At 35.8% G+C, this 25058-nt stretch overlaps 2 protein-coding genes across 3 annotated transcripts; one reads left to right on the plus strand and one right to left on the minus strand.

Annotated features, from left to right (window-relative positions):
* Nucleotides 1-7585: 7585 nt before the first annotated feature.
* Nucleotides 7586-18055, plus strand: LOC21402917 (vacuolar protein-sorting-associated protein 11 homolog). The gene is made up of 5 exons (XM_010114470.2): nucleotides 7586-7903; nucleotides 8527-8700; nucleotides 8813-9136; nucleotides 9240-11012; nucleotides 17204-18055. Exons 1-5 carry the CDS (start codon nucleotides 7682-7684, stop codon nucleotides 17591-17593), a joined length of 2883 nt encoding a protein of 960 aa, XP_010112772.2. The 5' UTR covers nucleotides 7586-7681; the 3' UTR covers nucleotides 17594-18055.
* A 3193-nt stretch (nucleotides 18056-21248) lies between these two features.
* On the minus strand, nucleotides 21249-23985 carry LOC21402919. 2 transcript variants are annotated; one of them, XM_024176328.1, is made up of 4 exons: nucleotides 23713-23984; nucleotides 23411-23501; nucleotides 21966-22158; nucleotides 21249-21704 (listed from the first exon to the last, which is right to left on the minus strand). In XM_024176328.1, exons 2-4 carry the CDS (start codon nucleotides 23486-23488, stop codon nucleotides 21574-21576), a joined length of 402 nt encoding a protein of 133 aa, XP_024032096.1. In that variant the 5' UTR covers nucleotides 23489-23501; nucleotides 23713-23984; the 3' UTR covers nucleotides 21249-21573. The 2 variants fall into 2 exon arrangements, with proteins under 2 accessions (XP_024032096.1, XP_010112774.1); XM_010114472.2 differs by having other exon boundaries at nucleotides 23411-23985.
* Between the last annotated feature and the right edge of the window lie 1073 nt (nucleotides 23986-25058).

A 25058-nucleotide genomic window follows, 5' to 3' on the forward strand; every position in this document is an offset into this window, starting at 1 on the left:
TTGTCTCAAGTGTGCCCACACACACATCTACGTAGATTCAAAGAATTGACGTGGAAGACTTTTGTTTTTTAAACGCAAGGCTGTGGAGCAAGGATTGTTCGAGATCAAATAACTCACGTTATCATCCTAATCGGCCTCCAAGTATTTTCCCTAATTGAGTTCTTAATAAATAAATTAATATGATTAATTTATTCGTGCATAAATTAATATAATCTATAGAGTATCTCAAAAGTTTTGTGAAAATTTTTTTATACTTGATCTGCTATCCCCATATTTTTGCATCCGAATTCGATTCGGAAACCAACATATTGGCCCCTGATTGGTCCATATCTTATACTGAAAGCATCGTTATAGCGTGTCAAGTATTCTTAATAAATTTTACCTGTAATCTTTTAATGTTTTTAATACTCTCCAGTATATTGCCTTCCTGTGTTGCCATTAATATGTCGCCTTTCTTCTGCTGTTTCTGTTGATGTATAACTTTGTTATTTTATGAATGAACCTTGCTGCTCTAAAAATATGGTAACAAATTTCCCTTTATAGTAAATCAACAAAAATTTCTTTTTATTGTTGATCCCTGTTATTAACATATTGTTATTCCATTCTTTTCTTCCTCTCTGTACAACTTGTATATGGTCTTTAGTTATTAGGTCCGAAGTTGCTCATTTTTTTGTCATATGCTTAGATGGATACTTACACCTCAGATATTTTATTTTTACTTGCCCCTTTTTATCTGTTATGCTCTTTCCTCCCTTTTTTTATGGTGATGATGAGCATGAATAATTTTAATCCATTGAGCATTGAATGATTTGTCCAAAAATTGTCGTGAGACTACTTCATTCATTTCAATTCCAGATTTATCAGTATTTTCTTAGTGAACATTTTTCGCTCTCTCCTTTTTCTTCCTTTTGCTTAATTTACTGCTTTTACTTTTTTGGCTCCACCATTTGAGTTAAAAGCTATTTACAGATGTATTATATTTCCCTTTTCATTCCTTATTTTAAATTTTCTTATGCTATTTTAATTTGCCCCTGCTCTTTAACTCTATTTTTTACTTATTTCTAGCCCCTCCTACTTTTCTCTTGCCTCTCTCTTTATTTTTTCCCGCTTTTAAAACTGGACTATCATACTTGAATTTCCCAGCATTGACTCCAGTTTGAACCACTGTGGATCGGATAGTGGGAGAACGGATTTGCTCTCTTTTCCTACTCCTTTTTGCTCCTCACTAATTTCCCTACTCATTTTCGCTCCTCACTATAAGGCTCTTTGTCCTCTTAATGTTTTGGCTGTGGTTGCACTGTTTTGTTACTGACATTGGGAAATTCTTGGTGTTTTTAAACTTCGGCCTGTGGTTACATTTTTCTGCCTATGAATTCTTTTGCCTTCTTTTTCCCTTGGATTTAAATAAGTAGGCATTTAATGCAAATGCAGTATTAGCTTCTGCTTCCCTTTTGTTTTCCTATATTTTATACTCTCTCTACTCCTTTTTTTTCCTCCTTTTCTGCATGCTCTGGTTTTTACAGTTTGTTCTTATTTTGTTGCTATTTTATACTTATAATAAATCCATTCTTTTTTCCTCCCCCCTTTACCTCACATGGTGGCTTTTGGACAACTCTATACTTTGCTCTGGTTATTCACTTTCTATGACATACAATTTATAATTTGTGTGATAAATTCGGTGTCTTATTGCCATTTGCATTTTTGTGCAGTTGCCCTTAATAAGTAGTCATAAAAAAAATGTAAATACTTATGTTTACCTTTTTATCACTCAAGAATATTCATTATCTAACCCATCATTACTAAATAAAAACATTACCATGTTCATCTTTCATTAGACATAACTTTTGGCCCTTTTCCGCTGCCTTCTGTGTGTCGTGCTCTTTATTTCATTCTTGCTTTCTGCTTTTCTTCCTTCTTTTTCCTCCCATTACAATTGTTTTGTTCCTTTTCATTTCTCATTTGTTAATCTCTCTATTTACTTATTTATTTAATTGTATTTTCCCGGACTTGGCACCACACTCTGGTTTATATTTTCATTGATGTACCTCTATATTAAAAACATCTAAAAGTGCCCTTCGCAGCAATGTGCGGGCCCAAGACTCGTATCACCTATATGGTTTAATTTTTGAATTGTGTTTATTGACAATCTAAAAATATCCCTTTAGTTGATTTTATCCTATATTTAGTTTTGGTGACTAATTTTTATATTTTTCTCATAGTTGAATTTTCTATATATACATATGCAATTATCACCTTTGTTCCCAAATATATTTAATTATAATCCTACCAAGTATCTTAATTATGTTGCTAGTGTGTGTGTATATATATATATATATATATTGCTAGTATGTTAATGACTCTGAGAAAGGGAAGTTTTTAAATCGTGCTTTTTCAATACTTACATATTTGATATTGAGTAAGAAATGCTATAATTTTAGGGATTTGATTCATTTAAAGAAGGTTAATGATCGCTTATATTGTGAGATAAAATATCTACCATATTTCCTATATATTATCTTTAAAATTGATTTATATAATAAATTCAAATAAACAATATCATCATTAAGGTCAATAATGTCATCATACATGTACATTAAGTCATGTAAAATAGTCACAAATTGCAACCATATTTTAATTCCGAAAGGATAATTAAGCCATATGTCTCATTAACCCACGTAACAATTTCATTTTTTTTTGGTGGGATGAGTTGCTAGGTTCAATACTGTTGAACTAAATTGGGCCGAATAACATTATTTATGAAAGAGTCATCCATCATGTGGATACTGTTCGGGCTATTTAGGGAATGTGCCATGACTTTTAAATGCAGATTGAGTTTTACCATGACTGCTTAAACATTCAGTTTTATGCCATGTGTCAGAACAAATATTTGATTAAAAAAACTAGAAACCCTCAATCTGATTAGGGTTAGGTTTTTCCTTTTTTTTCCTCTCTCATTTTTCTCTTTCTTCGCGGCTCTTTTCTCTCTCCTCTTATCTTCTCCAATCGGCGCATTAACCCTGCATGCTGCCTTCACCTTCTTCGTGGGTGAAGATCCCCCGTGTCAAATGTGGTCGGAGCTCTTCAGTTGAGCGTCGTTTCGCACGAGTCGAAGAGATCGGTGAGTCCTTTTGCCACCGTAGAGGACATCTACAACACTGCACCTTCGAATCTACAACCACGTTCTAGATCCCTTGGGAAGGAGATCTCCAAATCTGCACGCTCTAGTCGCAGTCGTACGAAGGAGATCTCCCGTCGCCGTTCTCTGGCAACAAAAAGTTTTCTTTGCGTTGATCGAAGATTGACTTTTCTTTGATTCTTTGACGATTTGTGGTTTCTATGGAGTTATTTTATTCTTTGTGTTCTAGTGTTTTTTGTATTTTTTTTATATTCCGGTTGAGACGATGACTGCAATAACTCTTAAAACAGAGGTCTATTAGTGGATATTGACCAAGATACTGGTTAGTGTCCACATGAATACCAGTCGATGGTAGAGGGATTTTTGTGTTTTTCTAAAATTTGAAGTATTCCGGCCACTATGATAGTCGGACTGCTGCCAAAATCGGTTGTTACCGGTGGGTATCTCGGCCAGATACCACTATCGCATCTGGATACTAGTCGGTTTCTTAGGCGAATACTGGTGATGACGTGGCTGGGGCAATTTCTACAAACGTTTATCTACCCTAGTATAAGTCAATCCAAGCTTAAAACTAGGGTTGTACATAAACTCAATCACCCTGAGAAAATCAAATTTCAAGTTTTTATTTTAATCTTGGATTTTTAGAACATTTTCCTCCTAAACTTGTCGTAAATTAGTAAATTGCCCCCTAAACTTTTAATTTTGGCAAGTTGCCCTCTCAACTTGTAAATTTGTTGCAATATGTCTCATTTCGATGACGATTATGTTAAACTAATGTCAGAAAAGCACGTTCAGCCAAAAATTTCAACATTCCAATTCTGATGTAACACAAATTTCAGAGCAAAAAAAAAAAAAAAAAAAGATGTACCATAAATCTTTCAATATTTTAACTTTTAATCCCTTAAATCTAATAAAAATTTTGAACAAATTTAGTTAAATGAGATAGATTGAAACAAATTTACAAATTCAGGGGCAACTTGTCAAAATTAAAAGTTTAGAACAATTTGTTAAACCACGACAAGTTCGGGAGTAATTGTGCCAAAAACCCTTTAATCTTCGGTTATTAAAATGGCTTCCCTGAATTGTGCGAGCCAGGGTGCAGATTTGAAGAAGCCCAACCCGTATTTCCCCGACCTCGGTCGAACTAATGTTTTGTTATAAAATTATTTTCATATATCACTATTATATTGCTTTTAATGGGGTTGCATGTCTTCGTATAAAAACAAAGCTAAGAAACCTTAGGTCTCTTCATATGCCGCCCCTCCTCTATCCAGTTTTGCCTTCTCTCTCTGCATCTCACTCCATGATCTTAGTCTCAACATCTTGCTCTCCTTCTGACCTTCAATCTCTTAGTTTGACTCTTTTCTTCTCCCTTTCTGAGCCTCAAGCTCTCACTGATTTAGGAATTGCTGGGAAGTTAGAACCCATATTGTTTTTGCATGAGAAGAACTCATTCCTTTTTAACATAAATGGGGTTGTTTTTTGCTTATGTTTTAGAGTCGTAGAAGAAGAATCGATGGCCTAATTTGAGTACCCCGAGGCGAGGCAAGCCGACCCTAAGACATCTGATTTTATGCTGGTTTATGAGACTAGCGGGGTATGCAGCTCATAGTTTTCTGACCAGGAATAGATCGACTCGGCCAAAAAATCTCGCCCAATCCGATCGATGTATAACCCTATTTAAAACCTTGTGGTGTTCTTGTAAAGAGCCTATATTGTTCTATAAAGTCTTTTGTGTGGGTAATAAATAAATTGGGTGCCACTTTATGTTGGTTTTGAAAATGATTTTCAATACAGAAGCGTGTATCTAGCGGATCGTGTATAACAAAAATTTTAATAAATCTTTGAGATACTCTATAGAATACATTAATTATGCATGAATAAATTAATCTTTATGAATAAATTTACCTAGCGAATGATTAGGTCGATAACTTGAGTTCTTTGACCACGAACGTTCCTTGCTCCACGTTTGTTTAGAATACTTGAATCTTCCTCGTCAATTTTTTGAATCTAAGATGATGTTTGTGTGTGCACAACTGAAACAAAACGGAATTAGCACTCAAACACTCAAGTTTTTCACGATCACCAACACATGCACGACGTGGAATTTAGGAGAAAATTTTCCTTTTCCTCACTCTATAAAACCGGCCACTATATGCTAGGGAGAGCAAAAAATTGTGTCTCCAATTTTCTGCAATCTCCTATTTATAGAGTAGTAGTCAGACTCCCAGAAGAAGTCTAAACTTTATCTCTAAGATAAAGTTTGATAATTATTTCACACTCCTATTTTATTTTGGAAACAAAATCCACTCTCTCTCTGATCCTATTGGCCCGGCCACCACTGGGATATTCCCCTTGTGGTTGGCGCAAATTAAAGGTAGGGAAGGAGAAAAAATTCTCCTTTATCGTACACTTCAATTTTGACTCAAATTCAAATTTCAATTGAACAACTTATCAAATAAATCAATTAGATAATTTAGAGAGCAAACAACTAAATCTCATAGGGATTCTCACAGTGTTGTCAGTGTACACCATGTGGACTCCTCCACATGTGTGTTCCAAAATTCAAATTTAAATAATCAAATTATTTAATTTATATTTAATTCTCAATTAATTATTCTTGAGTGTTCTATTTAGAATTCTATAATTCTAAAATTTTCATTTTGCCTTTAGTGGCTTGTAGGATTGTAAAGACGACGCGGGGACTCTTGAACTTAAAATTCTGAGCTCCAATAAAATTAATAATTAATTAAAACTCTTTAATTAATTGATTAATTAATTCAATTAATTCTAAAAATTACTCCACTATAAACTTGGAATTGCACTCTCGTAATTATATATGTAATTTACTTCCAAACTGTAATGTGTCCATTTGATAGAGCCATTACATATAGATCAATCATTCATAAATAAATCATAATTAGAGCTAAGTGAAATCCATTAACCTTTCTAATTACATCTTTATCCTTGAGTATCATTGATTCTCTAATAAACAGTAATTCATAAAATAAATTCATGCATCGAAGCTCCTACTAGTCCAAGTACCGAATCAATCCTCAAGAGAATTATTTATCTACTTCTTTCTCAAGAAAGAATGGATTACATCTCGTATATTAACATTACAGGCTACCTACTTCATTATGTCTCCAAAATACAAAGAATAAGATTCAAGATCTCAGAATCCATACCGAGTATATCAAAAGACACAAATCCTTAAATAGGAGTATGCTAATAACTCAAGATTAAGATCGTTCTATATATAACCATCGATAGACTCAATTAAAACTTCTATACTTAACGGAAATTATCAAAAATTCATATTGTGTATGTGTCTCGGTTCCACACAATCTCATTATGCGTAATACATTCATTCAATATCTCGCCATATTAACAGTGCGGATAACACCATTCCATTCTAAATAGGAATGACATGTATTAGTAATGTTTTAATTAAAGATTTCAAACTTTAATTAAATTCATTACGAACATCGTTTTAATTATTATCTTTAAATAATATTCTTTCGCATATAACACTTATATACAATATTTAAGGTCACATAAATGGTGTCCTAGAAGCATGAGATCAAAACTGTTAGATCAAAACTTTAAAAGTATAAACCGTTGAATTTAATGGTATGACCTGTTATACTATATTACACAGAATTTTACCTATACTAGTGAAAAAAAAAAATGAAAAACAAGAGAAAGAAAGAAAGAAAGAAAATCTCATTTTCTAAAGAGTACGTCTATTCTAAGAAGTCCAACCTTTCAATAGTCTTCCTAAAAATAAGTTTTTTCAATAATTATTTTTTAATTAGAGAATTTTGTACAATATTCTATTTGTAGGTTCTATTTTAAATTATTAAGGACACATTTAGTTTATGAGCTCAAATCATTTATCGTAACTTTTAAAATTTAAATTTTTTATGAGAAAAAAATACTATAGTAGAATAAAAAATTATGAGTTTAAACTCATAAAACAAACAATCTCTAAACATGTATCAAGTTCTATCAGTTTTACATAAAAATGTTTAAGAAACTTTCACAGATTTAACATTTAAAAATACATTACGATAATCCTGTTAAAATTATCTTCTTACATAATTGGATAATGTAAAGTATTCTTAAGAGCATTCTTTAATGTTTTTAACACATAACCATTGCTATTATTGCTGCTATTACTTTTGAATATATTTTAGTTTTACTTTTCGTTTTTTTTTTTTTTTTTTTTTTGAAAAAATCGCTAATCAAAACCTTAAAATAGGAAGTCTTCAAAAAAGGGGGAAAAAAAATTTGTTTGCTCTTCATTAAAACAGGCAAACTCTACAGAACGACGACGTGTGAAATTTACGACTTCACCCGTCTTCATAACCAAAAAAAGCATACCCGACCCGTATACAAGAACTGGCGAAAGACCGTATTTCGCAAAAAGAGAGAGAGAGAGAGAGATTGAAAGAAATTTCCTAGTTCGGATCTAACCTCCGCTCTGTGAAATTCAAATCGCGATCATTTCCGACATCAGATTTCACCGATCGAATTCCGGCGATGTACCAGTGGAGGAAGTTCGAGTTCTTCGAGGAGAAATTGGCGGGAAAGTGCGCGATTCCCGAGGAAGTCGAAGGGAAGATCGAGTGCTGCTCCAGCGGCAGAGGGAAGGTCGTCGTCGGATGCCACAACGGCGCCGTCAGCCTCCTGGACAGAGGCCTCAACTTCAATTTCTCCTTCCATGCTCACTCTTCATCTGTCCTCTTCCTTCAGCAGCTCAAGGTTCCATTATCTTTTTTGTTTTTGTCCGGTCCTTCTGTTTGGTTGCTGGGAAATGTAGGGAGAAAATGAGCCGATTTTTTCATGCTCATTCTGCTTACTGCCCTATTTTCCCTACCTGCATTTTCCTTTTGTTTTGTCTAGGTGGTGAATTATTCGTAAATTATCTTAGTGATTGATGTAAAATGGAGGTGAAGAAGAAATTTGTATTCATTAATTAAAGTTTGATTATTGGTTGAATTTCTGTCCAGATGGTTAACTATTATCAGTTTGTTGCAGTAATTGATGTAAATTTTCTCTTCGTCCTGTTTGATTTCTGGAAAATATAGTTAAAGAAGCTCTTTTTTTTTTCTTTTTTTGAATGTATACACCATTTCAAATGATGACGGAAATAGGTTAGGTTTGATTTCTGTCCAGATGGTGATTTCTTCCGAAATTGTTCTAGTCCTACTGGCTGATGTAATTTTTTCTTCTGCTATTTTTTTTTCTCTAGTTTTCCTAGATTGTCATCTTCTTTAGTAAAGACTGAGTATGGGATTTAATCTATGTCTTGATGGTGAAGTATTCTGAAATTCTTTTAGTTACACTTGGTTGATGTGAGGTTTTTCTTCTTTTTGTTAAATCAGCAACGGAACTTTCTGGTGACCGTTGGAGAAGATGAACAACTTTCTCCCCAGCAATCCGCTACGTGCCTCAAGGTTTTTGACCTTGATAGGATGCAATCTGAGGGCTCGAGCTCAGTTAGTCCTGATTGTATTGGAATCTTGCGCATATTCACCAATCAGTTCCCCAAAGCGAAGGTGGTTTCGCTATATCCTTATTTGGTTCTTATTTTCAGCTTATCCATGTACTTGTCAATTTGAATCTATTAATCATTATAAGTGTTGAAGTTGCAACGATTTGCTATTGCAGATTACGTCATTTTTAGTCCTGGAAGAAGCCCCACCGATACTTCTAATCGCTATTGGCTTAGATAATGGTTGCATTTATTGCATCAAAGGGGACATTGCAAGAGAGCGTATTACCCGTTTCAAGCTTCAGGTGGATAATGCTTCTGATAAGAGCCAATCCTCTATCGTAGGTCTTGGATTCAGGGTGGATGGTCAAGCCCTTCAGTTGTTTGCTGTGACTCCAACTTCAGTGAACTTGTTCAGCTTGCAAAGTCAACCAGCAAAGCGGCAAACCCTGGATGAGATCGGATCTGTTGTTAATAGTGTTGCAATGAGCGATCGATCGGTATGCATCTCTGTTGGATCGTCATTTCTAGATTGATAGGGTTTATTGTTTTCCTTTTAATTATCTTAGATTGCTGAGAGTTAAAATTGTTTTCCTATAATAGGAGTTGATTGTTGGTCGACCTGAGGCTGTATACTTTTATGACGTTGACGGCCGTGGCCCGTGTTGGGCTTTTGAAGGAGAGAAAAAATTCTTAGGGTGGTTTCGTGGTTACCTTTTGTGTGTTATTGCTGATCAAAGAAATGGAAAGAACACATTCAACGTTTATGACCTCAAGAATCGGTTAATTGCTCATAGTCTTGTGGTTAATGAAGTCTCCCATATGCTTTGTGAATGGGGGAACATAATTCTCATTATGGCCGACAAATCTGCTCTGTGCATTGGGGAAAAGGATATGGAAAGCAAGTTAGATATGCTCTTTAAGAAGAACCTCTATACTGTAGCCATCAACATTGTACAAAGTCAGCAAGCTGATGCAGCAGCAACTGCAGAGGTACTAAGGAAGTATGGGGATCATTTATACAGCAAACAAGATTATGATGAGGCTATGGCTCAATATATCCATACCATCGGCCACCTTGAGCCTTCTTATGTGATACAGAAGTTCTTAGATGCACAAAGAATATACAACCTTACAAATTACTTGGAAAAATTACATGAAAAGGGACTAGCGTCCAAGGATCATACCACTCTTCTACTGAACTGTTACACAAAATTGAAAGATGTTGAAAAGCTAAATGTCTTCATAAAAAGTGAGGATGGCGCTGGAGAACACAAGTTTGATGTGGAGACTGCAATCAGGGTCTGTCGTGCTGCCAATTACCACGAGCATGCAATGTATGTTGCTAAGAAGGCAGGTAGGCATGAATTGTACTTGAAAATCTTGCTTGAAGATCTTGGTAGATATGATGAAGCATTGGAGTATATTTCAAGCCTTGAACCAAGTCAAGCTGGGGTAACCATAAAAGAGTATGGTAAGATTCTCATAGCGCACAAGCCTGTGGAGACAATTGAGATACTCATGAGACTTTGCACTGAAGATGGAGAATCAGCAAAGGAAGGTGCCTCTAATGTCACATATTTGTCTATGCTCCCATCTCCCGTTGATTTTCTTAACATTTTCATCCATCATCCAGAGTCCCTAATGGATTTTCTTGAGAAGTATACTAACAAGGTGAAAGACTCACCTGCTCAAGTAGAAATTCATAATACACTTTTGGAGTTGTATTTGTCCAGGGATTTCGACTTTCCATCTATATCACAAGCAAACAATGGAGTTGACCTAAACCTTGTGGTAAGAGAGGGAGTACCTGTGCAGTCAAGACCTGAGTCCAATGGGAAAGTAATTGCTGATGGCAAAGATTTAACGAAGGAAAAGGACTGTTTGGAAAGACACAAGAAGGGACTGCAATTGCTGAAGAATGCTTGGCCACCAGAGCTGGAACATCCCCTATATGATGTCGGGCTTGCAATAATTCTCTGCGAAATGAATGCATTTAGAGATGGGCTTTTGTATTTATATGAAAAGATGAAACTGTATAAAGAGGTAATTGCTTGCTACATGCAGGCTCATGACCACGAGGGACTGATCGCATGCTGCAAGAGACTTGGGGATTCGGGTAAGGGAGGGGACCCATCTCTTTGGGCAGACCTGCTGAAATATTTTGGTGAACTAGGAGAAGATTGCTCTAAAGCAGTGAAGGAAGTACTAACCTACATAGAGAGGGATGACATCTTGCCTCCAATTATTGTTCTTCAAACTTTATCCAGAAATCCATGTCTCACAATCTCTGTCATTAAGGATTACATTGCTCGAAAACTTGAACAAGAGTCAAAACTGATTGAAGAGGACCGACGAGCTATTGACAAGTATCAGGTCAGTGCCTACTCTTTCAATTGTAGTTGTAAATTGTAATTCATACCTTCAGAATAGGCTACTATTCGGCATTCACATTCTTTCTTTAAAAGGCTTGTTTGGAAGGTCCAGGAACAACAACTTTCTTTGTTCACGAACATAATGTATTAATATCATACATGGTATCACTATCACGGTAGACTTGAAATTGTCAAAATTATATATCTAATATTAATGAATGCGCTCCTGGGTTCTTTAAATGAACGGAAGAAGGGGGAGAAAAAGCAGGCTGTAAGCTAAAAATAGAACTTGGTCAGATGAAGTAAATGAAATGTATTGAGTACTTGAACCCTTTCTGCGTTAGTATAAACAAGGGAAATCTAAACAATGTGTTAGCAGATAAGATCTTTTAGAGAGAGTTTGAATAAGTCACATAGTTTTTAATTTAGTTTGTTATTTCTGATTATATAGATTAGGAGTTATCAGTTAGAGTTTAAATTCAAATAGAGTAGATTAGCTAGTAGAAATCTTTTTGCCGTGAATCTAGGAGAAGATAATAGACTCGGTATTCAAACCCTAGTCTATTTAAGTGTACTTTCATTCAATTAATAAAACACGGCAGTTCAAGTAACCCGCGTTCATGGTATTAGAGCCTTGAACTCTGAATATTTCAATGGCAAAAACAGCCATGATGGGATCTTCACGTGGAGATGATTCCAAATCAGAAAACCCCGACAAAACTCACGCCGATCAGTCCGTCACGGCGTTTCAATGTGGAGACAATAACTCGCTCCAGATTACGGCTCACAAACTCAATGGAAAAAATTATCTTCAATGGTCTCAGTCAGTAAAGATTGTGATCTGCGGCAGGGAAAAATTTGAATACATCACTGGTGAAGCTAAACCTCCAGCACTGACCGATACTACATACAAAAAGTGGTTTGCCGAAAACTCGATTGTACACGCATGGCTTATCAACTCCATGGAGCCCATGATCAGCCGCCGATATCTCTTCCTTCCAACTGCTAAAGACGTATGGGATACTGCAAAAAGAACATATTCCGATCTCGGCAATGCCTCACAAGTTTTCTAAATTCGCACGAAACTAAAGGAGATGAAACAGGGAACCAAATCGGTTACCTAGTATTTCACTGATCTGCAAGACAATTGGCAAGAACTGGACCTTTTCCTTGAAGAAGATTCAGTGTGTCCAACGTGCAATGTGAAGCAGAGACAGACCCTTGAAAAAGAACGGGTATTCGATTTTCTTGTTGGATTGAATCAGGATCTTAACGAAGTCAGGGGCCGTGTTTTAAGTAGAGTGCCATTCCCAATAACTGAAGAAGCCTTTGCCGAGGTTCATAGTGAAGAAAATCGCCAGAAAATCATGTTGTTAGAAGAAGAATCATCCGGTGTAGCATCAACAGAAGGCTCGGCTCTGGCAGCCAGAAATACTTCACAACTAATAAGGAACAACAGTGAGTCTAGAACCCCACGGCGAGGAGAACGAATGTGGTGTGACCATTGTAACCGACAAGGACATACTCGTGACATATGCTGAAAAATTCATGGCAAACCCGCAAATTGGGTTCCCCGAAGACAGAATGAAGGACGAACACTTCAAACTCAATCAAACCAAGACAAAGGAGCAGCAACAGAAAACCAGAAATCGCTTCCATTTAGCAAAGAACAGATTGAGCAACTCTATCGCCTCCTCAACCAGTCACCGCCTCATCCTCGTCAACTCCAAGTCTCAGATCCTGTTCTGTAGCCCATATTGGTAACTTTCACTCATCCTTAAAGTCTACCCTTCACTCTAAGGAACCATGGATCATTGATTCTGGTGCCTCCGACCACATGACAAGTGTCTCTGATTTTTTTCTCTCTTATACCCCTAGTCATAGTTCTGCTAAAGTGAAAATTGCAGATGGATCCTTATCTTCTGTTGCTGGAATAGGTTCAATCAAAGTATCCAAAGACTTAAGACTTGAGTCAGTTCTTCATGTTCCTACCTTAAGATGCAATTTGTTGTCCATAAGTAAACTCACTCGTGATAATAACTGTGCTGCCATTTTTCACCCTTCTACATGTTATTTTCAGGACCTATCATCGGAGAGGACGATTGGCAGTGCTAGAGTTCATAAGGGGCTTTACTACCTCGAGGACATAGAGAATGAGAGTCAATAAGCATTTACATCTGGAGTTATATCAGTTTCAGTTTCTAGTAATAGGGAAATAATGTTGTAGCATCATAGACTTGGCCACCCTAATTTTATATATTTGAAACATTTGTTACCATCCTTATTCAAGAATAAAAGTACTGTTTCTTTTCATTGTGACATTTGCCAATATGCAAAACACACTCGGGTACCATTTTCTCCTAAATTTTATATACCCTCTAGCCTATTTGCTTTAATTCATAGTGATATCTGGGGTCTATCAAGAGTTACCACAACAAATGGAAAAAAATGGTTTGTGACATTTATTGATGATCACACACGAACAACTTGGGTATACCTTCTTCGAGAAAAGTCAGAAACCTGCCAAGTGTTCCAAAATTTCAATAACATGATCCAAACCCAGTTTCAGAAAAAGGTTTGTGTCTTGAGAACAGACAATGGAAGAGAATACTTTCAATCTATCTTGGGGGAGTACTTGCTACAACAAGGGATCATTCATCAAAGTTCATGTGTTGATACCCCGCAGCAAAACGGAGTCTCGGAACGGAAAAACATGCACTTATTGGAAGTCGCTCGTGCACTCATGTTTACAATGAATGTCCCCAAATACCTATGGGGAGATGCCATTTTAACTACTGCGTTTCTCATAAATTGCCTACCTAGCTGCACCTTAAAATTCCATTCCCCATTATCCCAGCTCACAAAAACTTATCCACATCGTAAAACCTTAAATAACATTCCACTCAAGACGTTTGGCTGCACTACCTTTGTCCATATTTATACCCAACACCGAACCAAAACCTCGAGCCATAAAGACTATCTTTCTCGGCTATTCTCCAACCTAAAAAGGGTACAGGTGTTACTGCCCTAAGCAAAAGAAAATGTTTATCTCCCGTGATGTCACATTCTTTGAAGACATGCCATATTATTCCCCCACTTCGCTTCAGGGGGAGAATCATGATCAAGAAGCTCATGTGTAGGATTGGGACACCATTGCCCTACCTATATCCGAACCTCCACCTATGTCTGTGACCTCATTGCCCGAGACTGAAACAGTTGCAACTACACCCACCACATCCGAGCTCACCTCTTCTGACATCATACCACCACCTGAAAATATGCAACAGCAAACACAAGTACCGGTTCGTGAAACAGGAACAGGAAGAGACCTCAGTGTGCCAAATCAACAAGTGCTACGTGTTTACTCTCGGAAAAAATATTCTCAAGGAAACAGGCCCCTCATGAACACCATGCATTGTTCATAATCCGAACCAGTGCTAGGAACTACTTCCTCAGCTCCAGGTAATTCCGAAGACACTTTCAAAATACTAGATACACCAATTGCCCATGGGAAAGGTGTTAGATCATGTACACAACATCCCATATCCAAATTTGTGTCGTATGATAATCTGTCTCTATTTTTCCGTGCCTTCACTACAAAGCTGTCTAGTGTCAATATTCCCAGGTCAATGGAAGAAGAAGCTCTAGCTGTTCCTGAATGGAAAAATGCAGTACTTGAAGAAATGCAAGCGCTCGAGAAAAATAACACATGGAGTGTGGTTGAACTACCACAAGGCAAGAGTGTGGTCGGATGCAAATGGGTATTCACTGTCAAATTCAAGCCGGATGGATCAATTGAAAGATTCAAAGCACGGCTCGTTGCAAAAGGTTTCACACAAACCTATGGAGTCGATTACGCTGAGACATTTGCTCCTGTTGCAAAGTTTAACACAATAAGAGTCCTCTTATCACTAGCGGCAAATTTGGATTGGCCTTTGTTTCAACTCGACGTGAAGAATGCTTTCTTAAATAGTGAATTGGAGGAAGAAGTGTATATGAGCCTACCACCCGGGTTTGAAGAGGGTAAGAGAAACAAGATGGTGTGCAAGCTAAAAAAATCGCTATATGGACTAAAACTGTCTCCGCGCGCATGGTTCGACAGATTTTCAAAGGTGATTAAAAGCCACAGATACTCACAAGGACAAACTGATCACACGTTGTTTGTTAAGCACTCATTAGATGGAAAAATCACAGTCCTAATAGTATACGTAGATGATATAATACTTACTTTGGACAACTTTGAAGAAATGGAGAAAATTAAAAGGTTGATGGCTATTGAGTTTGAAGTTAAAGTTCTCGGGAAATTGAGATATTTCTTGGGAATGGAAGTCGCAAGAAGCAAGAGTGGAATCTCCATATCACAAAGAAAGTATACACTAGACCTATTGCAAGAAACGGGTATGCTGGGGTGCAAACCGATAGAGACTCCAATTGAACAAGGAGGCAAGGCAAAAACGATTGATGGAGAGATGGCTGATAGAGAAAGATATCAACGGCTAGTGGGAAAACTAGTATACCTCTCGCATACACAACCAGACATCGCCTTTGCAATTAGCGTGGTAAGCCAACGAATGCATTCACCGTGCCAAGGACACTTCGAAGCGATTTATCGAATATTGAGATACCTCAAAAAGACTCCGGGAAGAGGATTATTTTTTGGAAAAGAAGAAAACATAAGGGTGGAAATCTTCACTGATGCAGATTGGGCCGGATCTATCGAAGATAGGAAATCAACATCCGGACATTGCACACGCCTCTGGGGGAATTTGGTGACTTGGCGCAGTAAAAAGTAGTCTGTAATAGCAAGAAGCAATGCTGAAGCTGAATACAGAGCCATGGTGCATCGTATCTGCGAAGCAATTTGGTTGAAACGGTTGCTAGAAGAGTTGAAGATTAGTTGTGAGTTTCCCATGCAGCTCTACTGTGATAACAAGGCTACAATCAGCATAGCACACGACCCAGTCCATCATGATAGAACTAAACATGTGAAGGTGGATAGATACTTTATTACTGAAAAACTAGAGAAGGGAATTATTAGCATTGAGTACATTCCTATAGGCCAACAGGTTGCGGATATACTCACCAAAGGACTTCCTGGACCAACGTTCGAGTACTTTGTAGGCAAGCTTTGGCTCATTGATATCTACAGCCAAGCTTGAGGGGGAGTGTTAGCAGATAAGATCTTTTAGAGAGAGTTTGAATAAGTCACATAGTTTTTTATTTAGTTTGTTATTTCCGATTATATAGATTAGGAGTTATCAGTTAAAGTTTAAATTCAAATAGAGTAGATTAGCTAGTAGAAATCTTTTTGCCATGAATCTAGGAGAAGATAATAGACTCGGTATTCAAACCCTAGTCTATTTAAGTGTACTTCCATTCAATTAATAAAACAAGGCAGTTCAATTAACCTGCGTGCACAATGTTTGTATTTCATAGCTCAACGGTGTTAGATTAATTTTTAGAGAGAGAGAGAGAGATACATACATGTATATATTTTTATATAGTGGTAGTTTGTTATCCATAGCTCTGACGGTGAGATAGTGGTAGTTAGTTTGTTATCCGCAGCTCTGACGGTGAATGATTAATTTTCAGGAAAAAAAAAAAGAAAAAGTAATAGGCTATTGATTTATGACATGCATTGCTTTTTTGCTGGTTCTGCACATTAAACGAATCAGTTTGATTGTAGGTCTTGTGTTGACCTGTGCAGGTAGAGTCTTTGCAATTAAAGATGCAATACGATAAAGTTTACCTGTAATCTGATAGAATCTAGTACGAGTGAGGAAAATTTGGAATTGTATTACTCAATTAGAGGAAGAAATTAAGCAATACAGAATGATTGTGAGCTTTCGCGAGGCTCACTCTCTCCTATTGATGTTCCAGATCAATCCTTGCCTAAAGAATCCCACTCCTCTCTCTCCCTATATATATAAAATCATCATAATCTCAGCATTAACTATTTGAATCACTATGGAGCCTTTGGTTGAAATAGGACGTATTCTTAAATGTTGCAGATTCCTTAATGACCATGTACATTGTTTTTTACTTTCACATCCTAACTATCTGCCATGATAATTGATCTTGTATAATTCAGCGGATATGTGTGTATTAATCTCTTGGTAGCATCTAGATATTTTACCAAGTTTAATTCAAATAAGAAGGCGGAGATTCTTAACATGTTTTTAAATTGTATAGGATGACACAACGGCCATGAGGAAAGAAATCCAGGATCTTAGGACAAATGCAAGAATCTTTCAGCTTAGTAAGTGTACTGCATGCACTTTCACCCTTGACCTCCCTGCCGTACACTTCATGTGTATGCACTCGTTCCATCAGCGTTGCCTTGGAGATAATGAAAAGGAATGTCCTGAATGTGCTCCTGAGTACAGATCTGTTCTAGAAATGAAAAGAAACCTGGAACAGAACTCCAAAGATCAAGATCATTTCTTCCAGCAGGTGAAGAGTTCGAAAAATGGTTTTTCTGTGATTGCCGAGTACTTTGGTAAGGGGATCATTAGCAAAACAAGTACTGCAACCACAGGTGCTTCTCAAACAGGTACCACTTCTTCCACCAGTGGATTCTAGAGTTTGTTGATTGTTGAGTGGATTGGTTTTAGTATTATACACCACTCAGTCCGATGCAATTTTACAATTATGGGAACATGTGATGGCGTTGTGTGATTTGGAGTTCTTTTTTGCCGTAGTCCGTGTAAATTATAAAATTGTAAATTGATCTTCCAGCTCAACCCTCCCTTTAGTCTGAGGCAATTGGGCTAGCGATCCAAAATGAGGAATTGTGAGGTTGCATGATCGGGGTAAACGTTGAGAACAAATGTCGGATGTTTTCTGTTTAAAATAGCTTGTAAGATGTTAAATTTATTTATATTGTTGGCCCAAATGTGTGAAGTTACAGAGAATAGTTTACTCTTCTACCTTACTGGATTTTATATCTTTTGAATGCAATCATCAAATAGTATTGTAACACGCTGAAAAGGAAAATGAGGTTTGTGCTCAATGTTTTCTTTTTAGCCTGCAGTGTCTTTATTGTGCAACCTGTTGCTATTTCTTCATTGTCAAACTTTCTTGCTAAACAAACGAGTAGACATGAAAGATTTTCAGCTTCAGGTAAATCTATGGAGTTTACATCCTTCTTGTTTGGCCTTATTCTCTAAGTTGTTTTAAATATATTGATTCTGTTGAGCTACAAAGCTTGGGTTTTTTGAGTCCGGTTTATCTCTAAAAAGAAACACTCTCCTTAATTGGATGCCTTACTGAGCAAATTAAGATATTGATCAAAATAATTACCAAATTAGGATTGTACGGCCTTTGGTTTGCTTCCACAAGGTCTGAGGTTCGAACTATCTCATGAGCACCTACGTGACAAAAGTCTATGTTTACTGCCTTCCAAAGATTGTAGGGTTCGGTAAAAGGCTCCAGTTTGCAGAGGATTTCTGAGAATAATAAAAAAATAATAATAATAAAAAGATGAGCAAATTGTAGTAACACTTGGTCAAATTGATCCTTTTTTTTTTTGCCCTTATTTTATTGAGAAGAACTAGTAAATCAAACGAGCAAGAGACAGAGACACCACCTACCTGAGATGGTTGTCCCCACCAATCCACTAAAAGTACAGTTGTGCTTGTGTGTGCCTAGATTTATGAGAAATGCAAGCTGTGTGATTGGGAGCCCTGTCCGACACTGGTAGGTATGTTATCTTTTGAAAGATCTTGGTTGGATTTTTGCCTTAGGGGAACCTACTAGTTTGATTTTCTTGTTTAACCTACTCCTTCGAATGTTTTCATTGTCTTCATGTTAATGTAGGAACTGCGAGTCAGAGGCGGAGTTGTTCAAGGACGAGTGGGGGCAGCCAGCCGCCCCCACTGATTTTTTCAAAAATAAAACTTGACCCCTTAAAAATTAAATTTTTTAATTTCGCCCCCACTAAAACTTTATTTTTTCATACATGCCCCCATTAAATTTTTTTTTTTTTTTTAAATTTTATTTCTACCTACATCTTTTATACAACTTTTTACTCCTTTTACTCATGAGCTATTCTAATGTGTTATAATTTATATATGGGAGCTTTTTATGGTATTTTTTTAGGTTAAAAAACGTATACTTGAATTATATTACATTTACACATTTCAAATTCATAATAAATACTTACTCATTTACGGTCAAAAGTTAATTTTCACTATGAAAAATATCCTAATATTTTACAAGTTTCCTTTCCTTTTCAAAAAATAAAAAATATATATATTAATGGCATTTAGCTTTTTAAGTGGTCAAAATTGATTGTTGATTGAGGAAAGACAAGAAGTTAGCATAAATTTAAAATCTAAAAGCTTAAATATGGTCAACTGTGAATTATAATATTGCATGATTTTTTTTATCATTTTAAGTATAAAAATGAAAAATACCTTTTATGGTAGGGTATCTTTATTAGTCTAATCAAAATCACATTAAATTAAAAAATATGCATAACAAATAGTTCTTTTTAGAGTAATTTTGATAAATACCTTTTAAAAGTGCATGTGGTCAAAATTTTTACTATTTACTCTTGATTCATAACTTTTTCAGTTAAATAATTACACTAACAAAATAGTATTTATCAAGAGTAAAAGAGTAAAAGTCTAGACTTATACACTTTTAAGAGTAAATTCTTCATTTTTTTTTTCTTTTTATACCAATATAACGTTTCAAGACAGCCCTATCAATAGTTTTCCTTTCACATTGTCAAATTCTTTATATGTATTTAGTAGTTCTTGAAAACTACAATGCTACAATTTTTTATTTTTTTTATTTTTTTTAATATAGAATAATATTTCGCCACTTCCCCACTGCTGCGGGTCATAAATCAATGCTCACAATTCAATAATTGGTTACCTCATATAGGCAAGCCATTTATGCATAAAGTTATTGACAAATATCTGTCTGTAAATTTGCAATATATCTCTCACACAGTTCTCTTTTTGCCAAAGCACTCCCAGATGAGGAATCCTGTAAAACCTTTATGACTGAACATAATCACATATGGCCAAAGGACGGAATTCCATTATACTTTTGTTATCTTCTTTTTTTCTTCTCTGAAAACAATTCCAAAAAAAAAATGGAAGTGGTACAATTCGAACTCTAAAATTTATCCATGTAATAATTTTTTCCTTTTCTGAACAGAAGGTGCGAGGTTTTGAATTCTACGCCTCAAGTTCAGGTGTAAAATTATAAAGTCAGAAATAAACTTATCATTAGACTGTACATGCAACTACAATTTAACCCCGTAATTTTGAACTGACAACTTACCACACATTGAAAGTTGGTAGTTAACCCAAAGAAGTCCATTCATATCCTATAGATTACGTGTCGTTTTATCCACTTTATTCTTAACGAGTTAGCCAAAACAATCAATTAAAATTCTCTTTTGGATAATAGCATTCCTGGTAAACCATCACTATCCCAAAAGCAAACTACAGTTTACACCCCCCCATGAGTAACCAAAATCTTTATAGAAAATGAATTCCAAAGCAAAGAAAGTTGTAGTGATGGAATTAAGCCATGGTTCATTCACCAATTGCTTGGCAAATCAAATTTGAATCCGACATAAAAGCAAAGGCCCTATTTTTTATTTTTATTTTTATTTTTATTTTTTTCAGGTTGAGGTACACGGTCCCTGAGCAAAGAAAGCAAATGAGGTTGTTCACATCAAATGAGGGCCATACGTACATGACTTTCAACATCCACTTTCTAGTTAACCAACCATCTTTTGTTTTCCATGTGGCATTGTCTAACCACAAAACTAATCAAATGTACCAACTGACAGTGGTGGTTTCAAATGTGGACCTCTTAATCGGTTGTATGTGGGTGGAATTGTCCAAAAACACACAAGAACCACATGTCCTAATACTCTCTGCACTTTTAACTCTTTCACCACCCAAACTTCATCTGTGCTTGCTACATGTGAAAACGACAAACCATTCAACTATGCCCACCAAGCAGAAAAACAGGACTTGGGGTGGTGGGAAAAAGGTAACATGTCAAACATTTTCACTTAAATATAATTTTGAAAATTAAAAAAAAGAAAAAAAAAAAGAAAAGGGGAGAGACTTTCAAATAACTAGAGATTTTCGACAAGTTCGGATTCTATGTTTTCAAAGGACTAGCTAACATTCAGGATATGTCAAATATCAAAGTTGTTATTCTAAATGATTGAAGCATAAAATATCGTGCGAGAATATCTAGAGAGTTGCGAAAAAAGGAAATGTTAAGTTCCATTTTCATCTTGCCACAAGATGGGCTACAATCACTTATAAACATGTTTCAAGTACGTCGCAATGAGAACTCGATTGTTTCATGCTTTTTTCAAGTAAAAAAGTCATACAATAACAAAACCACCAAGAAATAAATACACAGAGCTTTTAAAATACAACAACAAAGTTCTCCAAAGAAGAACAAACAGAGATATTGACGGATTCAAGACAAAAAGTCATTTCCTATTTTTCTGTTCTCTACGTAAAAAGAGGAAAAAGAAAAGAAAATTATAAATACATACATATTATGCAGATTGTTCTTCAAGGTTCCAAATTCAAGGAAACAACCCGCGATTGTCTGTTACGCTTTGCCACCTTAACAAAGACCACGGAGAGGCAAGAGGGAGCCCACCATGGCCTGCGAACCTTTTGCTCCCCCTTTAAACAAGCCACTGGATATATAACTCATTTCAGCATACATATACACATCCAATTTGAATTTGAAACCAAAGGGAAAACACAAAAATGTAACTTGGGCGTACAAGACTCTAAAGTTTGAACATCAATTTCTCAGCTACAGATAACAAGATTAACAAAATGATACCAATAAAGGTAATAAATGAAATCATTATGTACTGGAATGAATGAGATAAGCCAGTCACACATAAACAGCCTATTTCCCAGATAAACGTCATAGAGAGAGTGAGGAATACCTTTGATTCTTCTAAGCTCCTTACATAGCGTGATGAAATCTCCCCATTTCATGTGGCATCGTCTAATAAATCGAAGAATCTGTTCGGTAGTAAACATGGACATGCCTTCCAAGTATTCTCCATTGACACCATTTTCCTTAAAAACCTGCCTGTAATTGCCTAAATTAATCTCTTCCAACCACAAACCAACATCCTGTACAGAAAAAAGAAGCATGAGCCAAGTCCTTTGTTTTTGACAGAGTATAAAAGTTTAATGCGATGATTTTCACACTCATTTGACTAGTAGCAAAAACATTGTGACAATGGTCATGATAACATCCTTCAAATGAAAGATCGGGCAAATATAGATTCAGTAAATCAAAGCGCATTGGGAAGGGAAGATTGAAAGAAAAAAAAGGTGAAAATCACGGTTAAGTAGAATTATTTCAGCAGAAAGCATGTGCTACAATAAATGAATTTAGTAATAGGGTGCACTCATTCTCCAGTAACAATGCCCTCCAACATCATGGTGCAGTAACCCTACTTCACAAGCATGAGCAACCACAATACTCCATCGTTTTAACTATATGCCGCTTACAAATATCATTCTTGTGACAACACCTTTTGACTGATTTGAATCTCTTTTCCACAATTGAGCATCGTCCAACACAGCTGTCACACTGCTCAACCGAATAACCCTTCTACACATAAAATTTTTATCTATTAAAGAGGTAATACCAACTTCCTCCGTCACCAACAGTAACTTCTTCTCTCCAAACCTTCAGGCACGTTTTCTTGATAACCTCCAATAACTAGGTGGAACAATCATTAGCATCCATGATGAACACGAATCAGAAATTACCCAACGCCTTGCCATCTCAAATCAGGTATTCTAGGATGTTTTGAAGCATCTATAAAATATGCATGGTGGTACAGAACACGTCCCCATACGCATTCTTGCGCAGTTCAACTTCATCTGTTGATGTGCTACAGTGGGCAATCCTCAATAGTGCTCAACGACAAAAGAAATTATACTAAATTCTCAGCCTCACAAACTGATCCCAAGTACTAGCTTGTTGTACGGTGATATAAAGCTCAATGAGTTCTCTTAAATCCTACAACTATGTGATCATTTTCGGTATAAAAAATTGCTCCTTTCAATAAGTCCACAAAATTAAAAAAAAAAAAAAAAAATCTAAACATACCATAGTTTCAGTGCTTACATACAAAATCCAAAATCAAATAAAGTACAAATTTCCAAGTATATATAAAACCAAAATAAAAAAAAATGATCAGATGCATGTACCGGCAATAAAATATTTCAAAAATTAACTATCATGTCAAACTTCCAAAAAGCAACCCCAATACCTCAATTTCAATAACAAAAACAAATATCTAACGAGATCAAGATCCAAATCAAAAGGAGACGGAAAAAAAATAAAAAAGAGGGATAAAAATTTGCTTACCTCAACTGTCCAAATGAAGAAATCAAGAGGTTCAGGTGGTTGTTCTTTGCTCATCTGCCTAATCAGCCCAACTCCCATTAAAGAAGACAATCTTTTTGAATAATTCACACAAAAAAAGGTCAAATTAAACCCCTTTTCAGTGCCAAAGAATCAAAAGCTATGATGCCCAGATGAAGAAAAGAACGAAATGGGATTTTTGTAAAGCGTTTCTAATAAGATCCCAAGTTTTTTTTCCCCCAAATTTTTTCAGCTGGAAATGAAAACCAAGCGAAAAGCGAGTAAGAAACACGAATTGGACTCACCGTGCGATGAAAATGGGTTAGGAAGTAGAGAAATGAATAGATTCTCTACATTTGATTCGGGAGAGAGAGAGAGAAAGAGAGAGAGAGAGAGAGAGACCGGAGTGAGAAACTAGAGAGAGAAAGGGCAGGAGGAGCGAGAAGAGTGGGGAGAGAGTGGAGCCAAGCCAAATTTGCCTTTTTGCCCACACTTTTCTTCTGCGTGTCCCTCTATGGGCTTGATAGGTCTCACTTTCTCTCACATAATAAATGTAAGTATTTTCTTCTTTTTTATTTTTATTTTTCTTCTTTGTTGCTGTAATCTGTATTATTAAGGAACTTTTATGGTAGGGGATGTATTTTTCTCCTACCGGTAGGGTAATTATTCACATCCATACGATTTAAATTGAAAACAAATGAAGGAGTACCAAAGTCTAATGAAACCTTCCACACACAATTCAATTCAGATTATAACACATTCTTTTTTCTTTTCTTTTTTTTTGCTGTATACATTCTTTAATCTTAAAAAAAAAAAAAAGAATGAACCCATGTCTTCCGCTACATAGCCGGCGGTCAGCCTCCACAGTGCCGCACCGTACTTTGCCGTCGGTAGCTCGTCCACCGCACATCATTGTCATCTGAATTGAATGAATTCTCAAATATAAATGATTTTTAGCTTCTTCTTTTAGAGTTTAACTTAAGTATAATTCTTGAGTTAAATTGAACTTATAACTTGAGTTTGTGTTTAGTTGTATACATTTGAGTTATGATTTGAGATAAGAATCTTTTTGAGTTTGTGTTTGAATGAGTCAAAACTTGAATTTATATTTAGATAGTATTTTAATAAAAACTCAATGCTGATGAAAAATTTTAATAGAGTATATGGGTTGAGTTTTATTCGTTTTTTCGTTGTCAACGCATACAAAAAAAATCATCTCAATCAGAATTAAAACAAAAAAATTATATCATTTTTTAGAATAGAAAAAATATTATTCATTAATTTGAGTTCGAATTTCTGAACTTGAGTTGAAGGAAAAACTTGAACTCGAGTTTTAATCCCAAACTCGAATTTAAACTTTAAAGAATATGAACTCAAATAAAATTATAATTCGAGCCGTTTTTTTTAAGTTTTTCACTCAAAATAACGAGCCTTATTTTGACTTCTTTTGAAATTTTATTTGAATTTGAATTGTTTTGAGTTGTGTTAAAATGTGAGAATTGGGATGTAGAAAATAATACGGCAAAGCTCCCAATTATGCAATTGACCATCATTCAGACTTTGGACAACGATTTCATCTGTCATCCTTCTTTATTTTTCTTCTTTATTTTTCTGATAAATCTTTTCTAAAAGTGTTTGTTTCTCTTTTATT

The sequence above is a fragment of the Morus notabilis genome, unplaced genomic scaffold (genome assembly GCF_000414095.1).
Source record: "Morus notabilis unplaced genomic scaffold, ASM41409v2 Scaffold24, whole genome shotgun sequence".
Taxonomy (NCBI): Eukaryota; Viridiplantae; Streptophyta; class Magnoliopsida; order Rosales; family Moraceae; genus Morus; species Morus notabilis.

Bases quoted from the DNA above. Each gene is read 5' to 3' on its own strand.
- LOC21402917 (XM_010114470.2), top strand. From the start codon at position 7,682: ATGTACCAGTGGAGGAAGTTCGAGTTCTTCGAGGAGAAATTGGCGGGA. The intron at 7,904-8,526 runs GTTCCATTATCT...TTGTTAAATCAG, and splicing joins TCTTCCTTCAGCAGCTCAAG to CAACGGAACTTTCTGGTGAC. The intron at 11,013-17,203 runs GTCAGTGCCTAC...TAAATTGTATAG, and splicing joins GAGCTATTGACAAGTATCAG to GATGACACAACGGCCATGAG.
- LOC21402919 (XM_010114472.2), bottom strand. From the start codon at position 23,488: ATGGGAGTTGGGCTGATTAGGCAGATGAGCAAAGAACAACCACCTGAA. The intron at 22,159-23,410 runs GTAAGCAAATTT...TTTTCTGTACAG, and splicing joins TCTTCATTTGGACAGTTGAG to GATGTTGGTTTGTGGTTGGA. The intron at 21,705-21,965 runs GTATTCCTCACT...TTATATATCCAG, and splicing joins GGAGCTTAGAAGAATCAAAG to TGGCTTGTTTAAAGGGGGAG.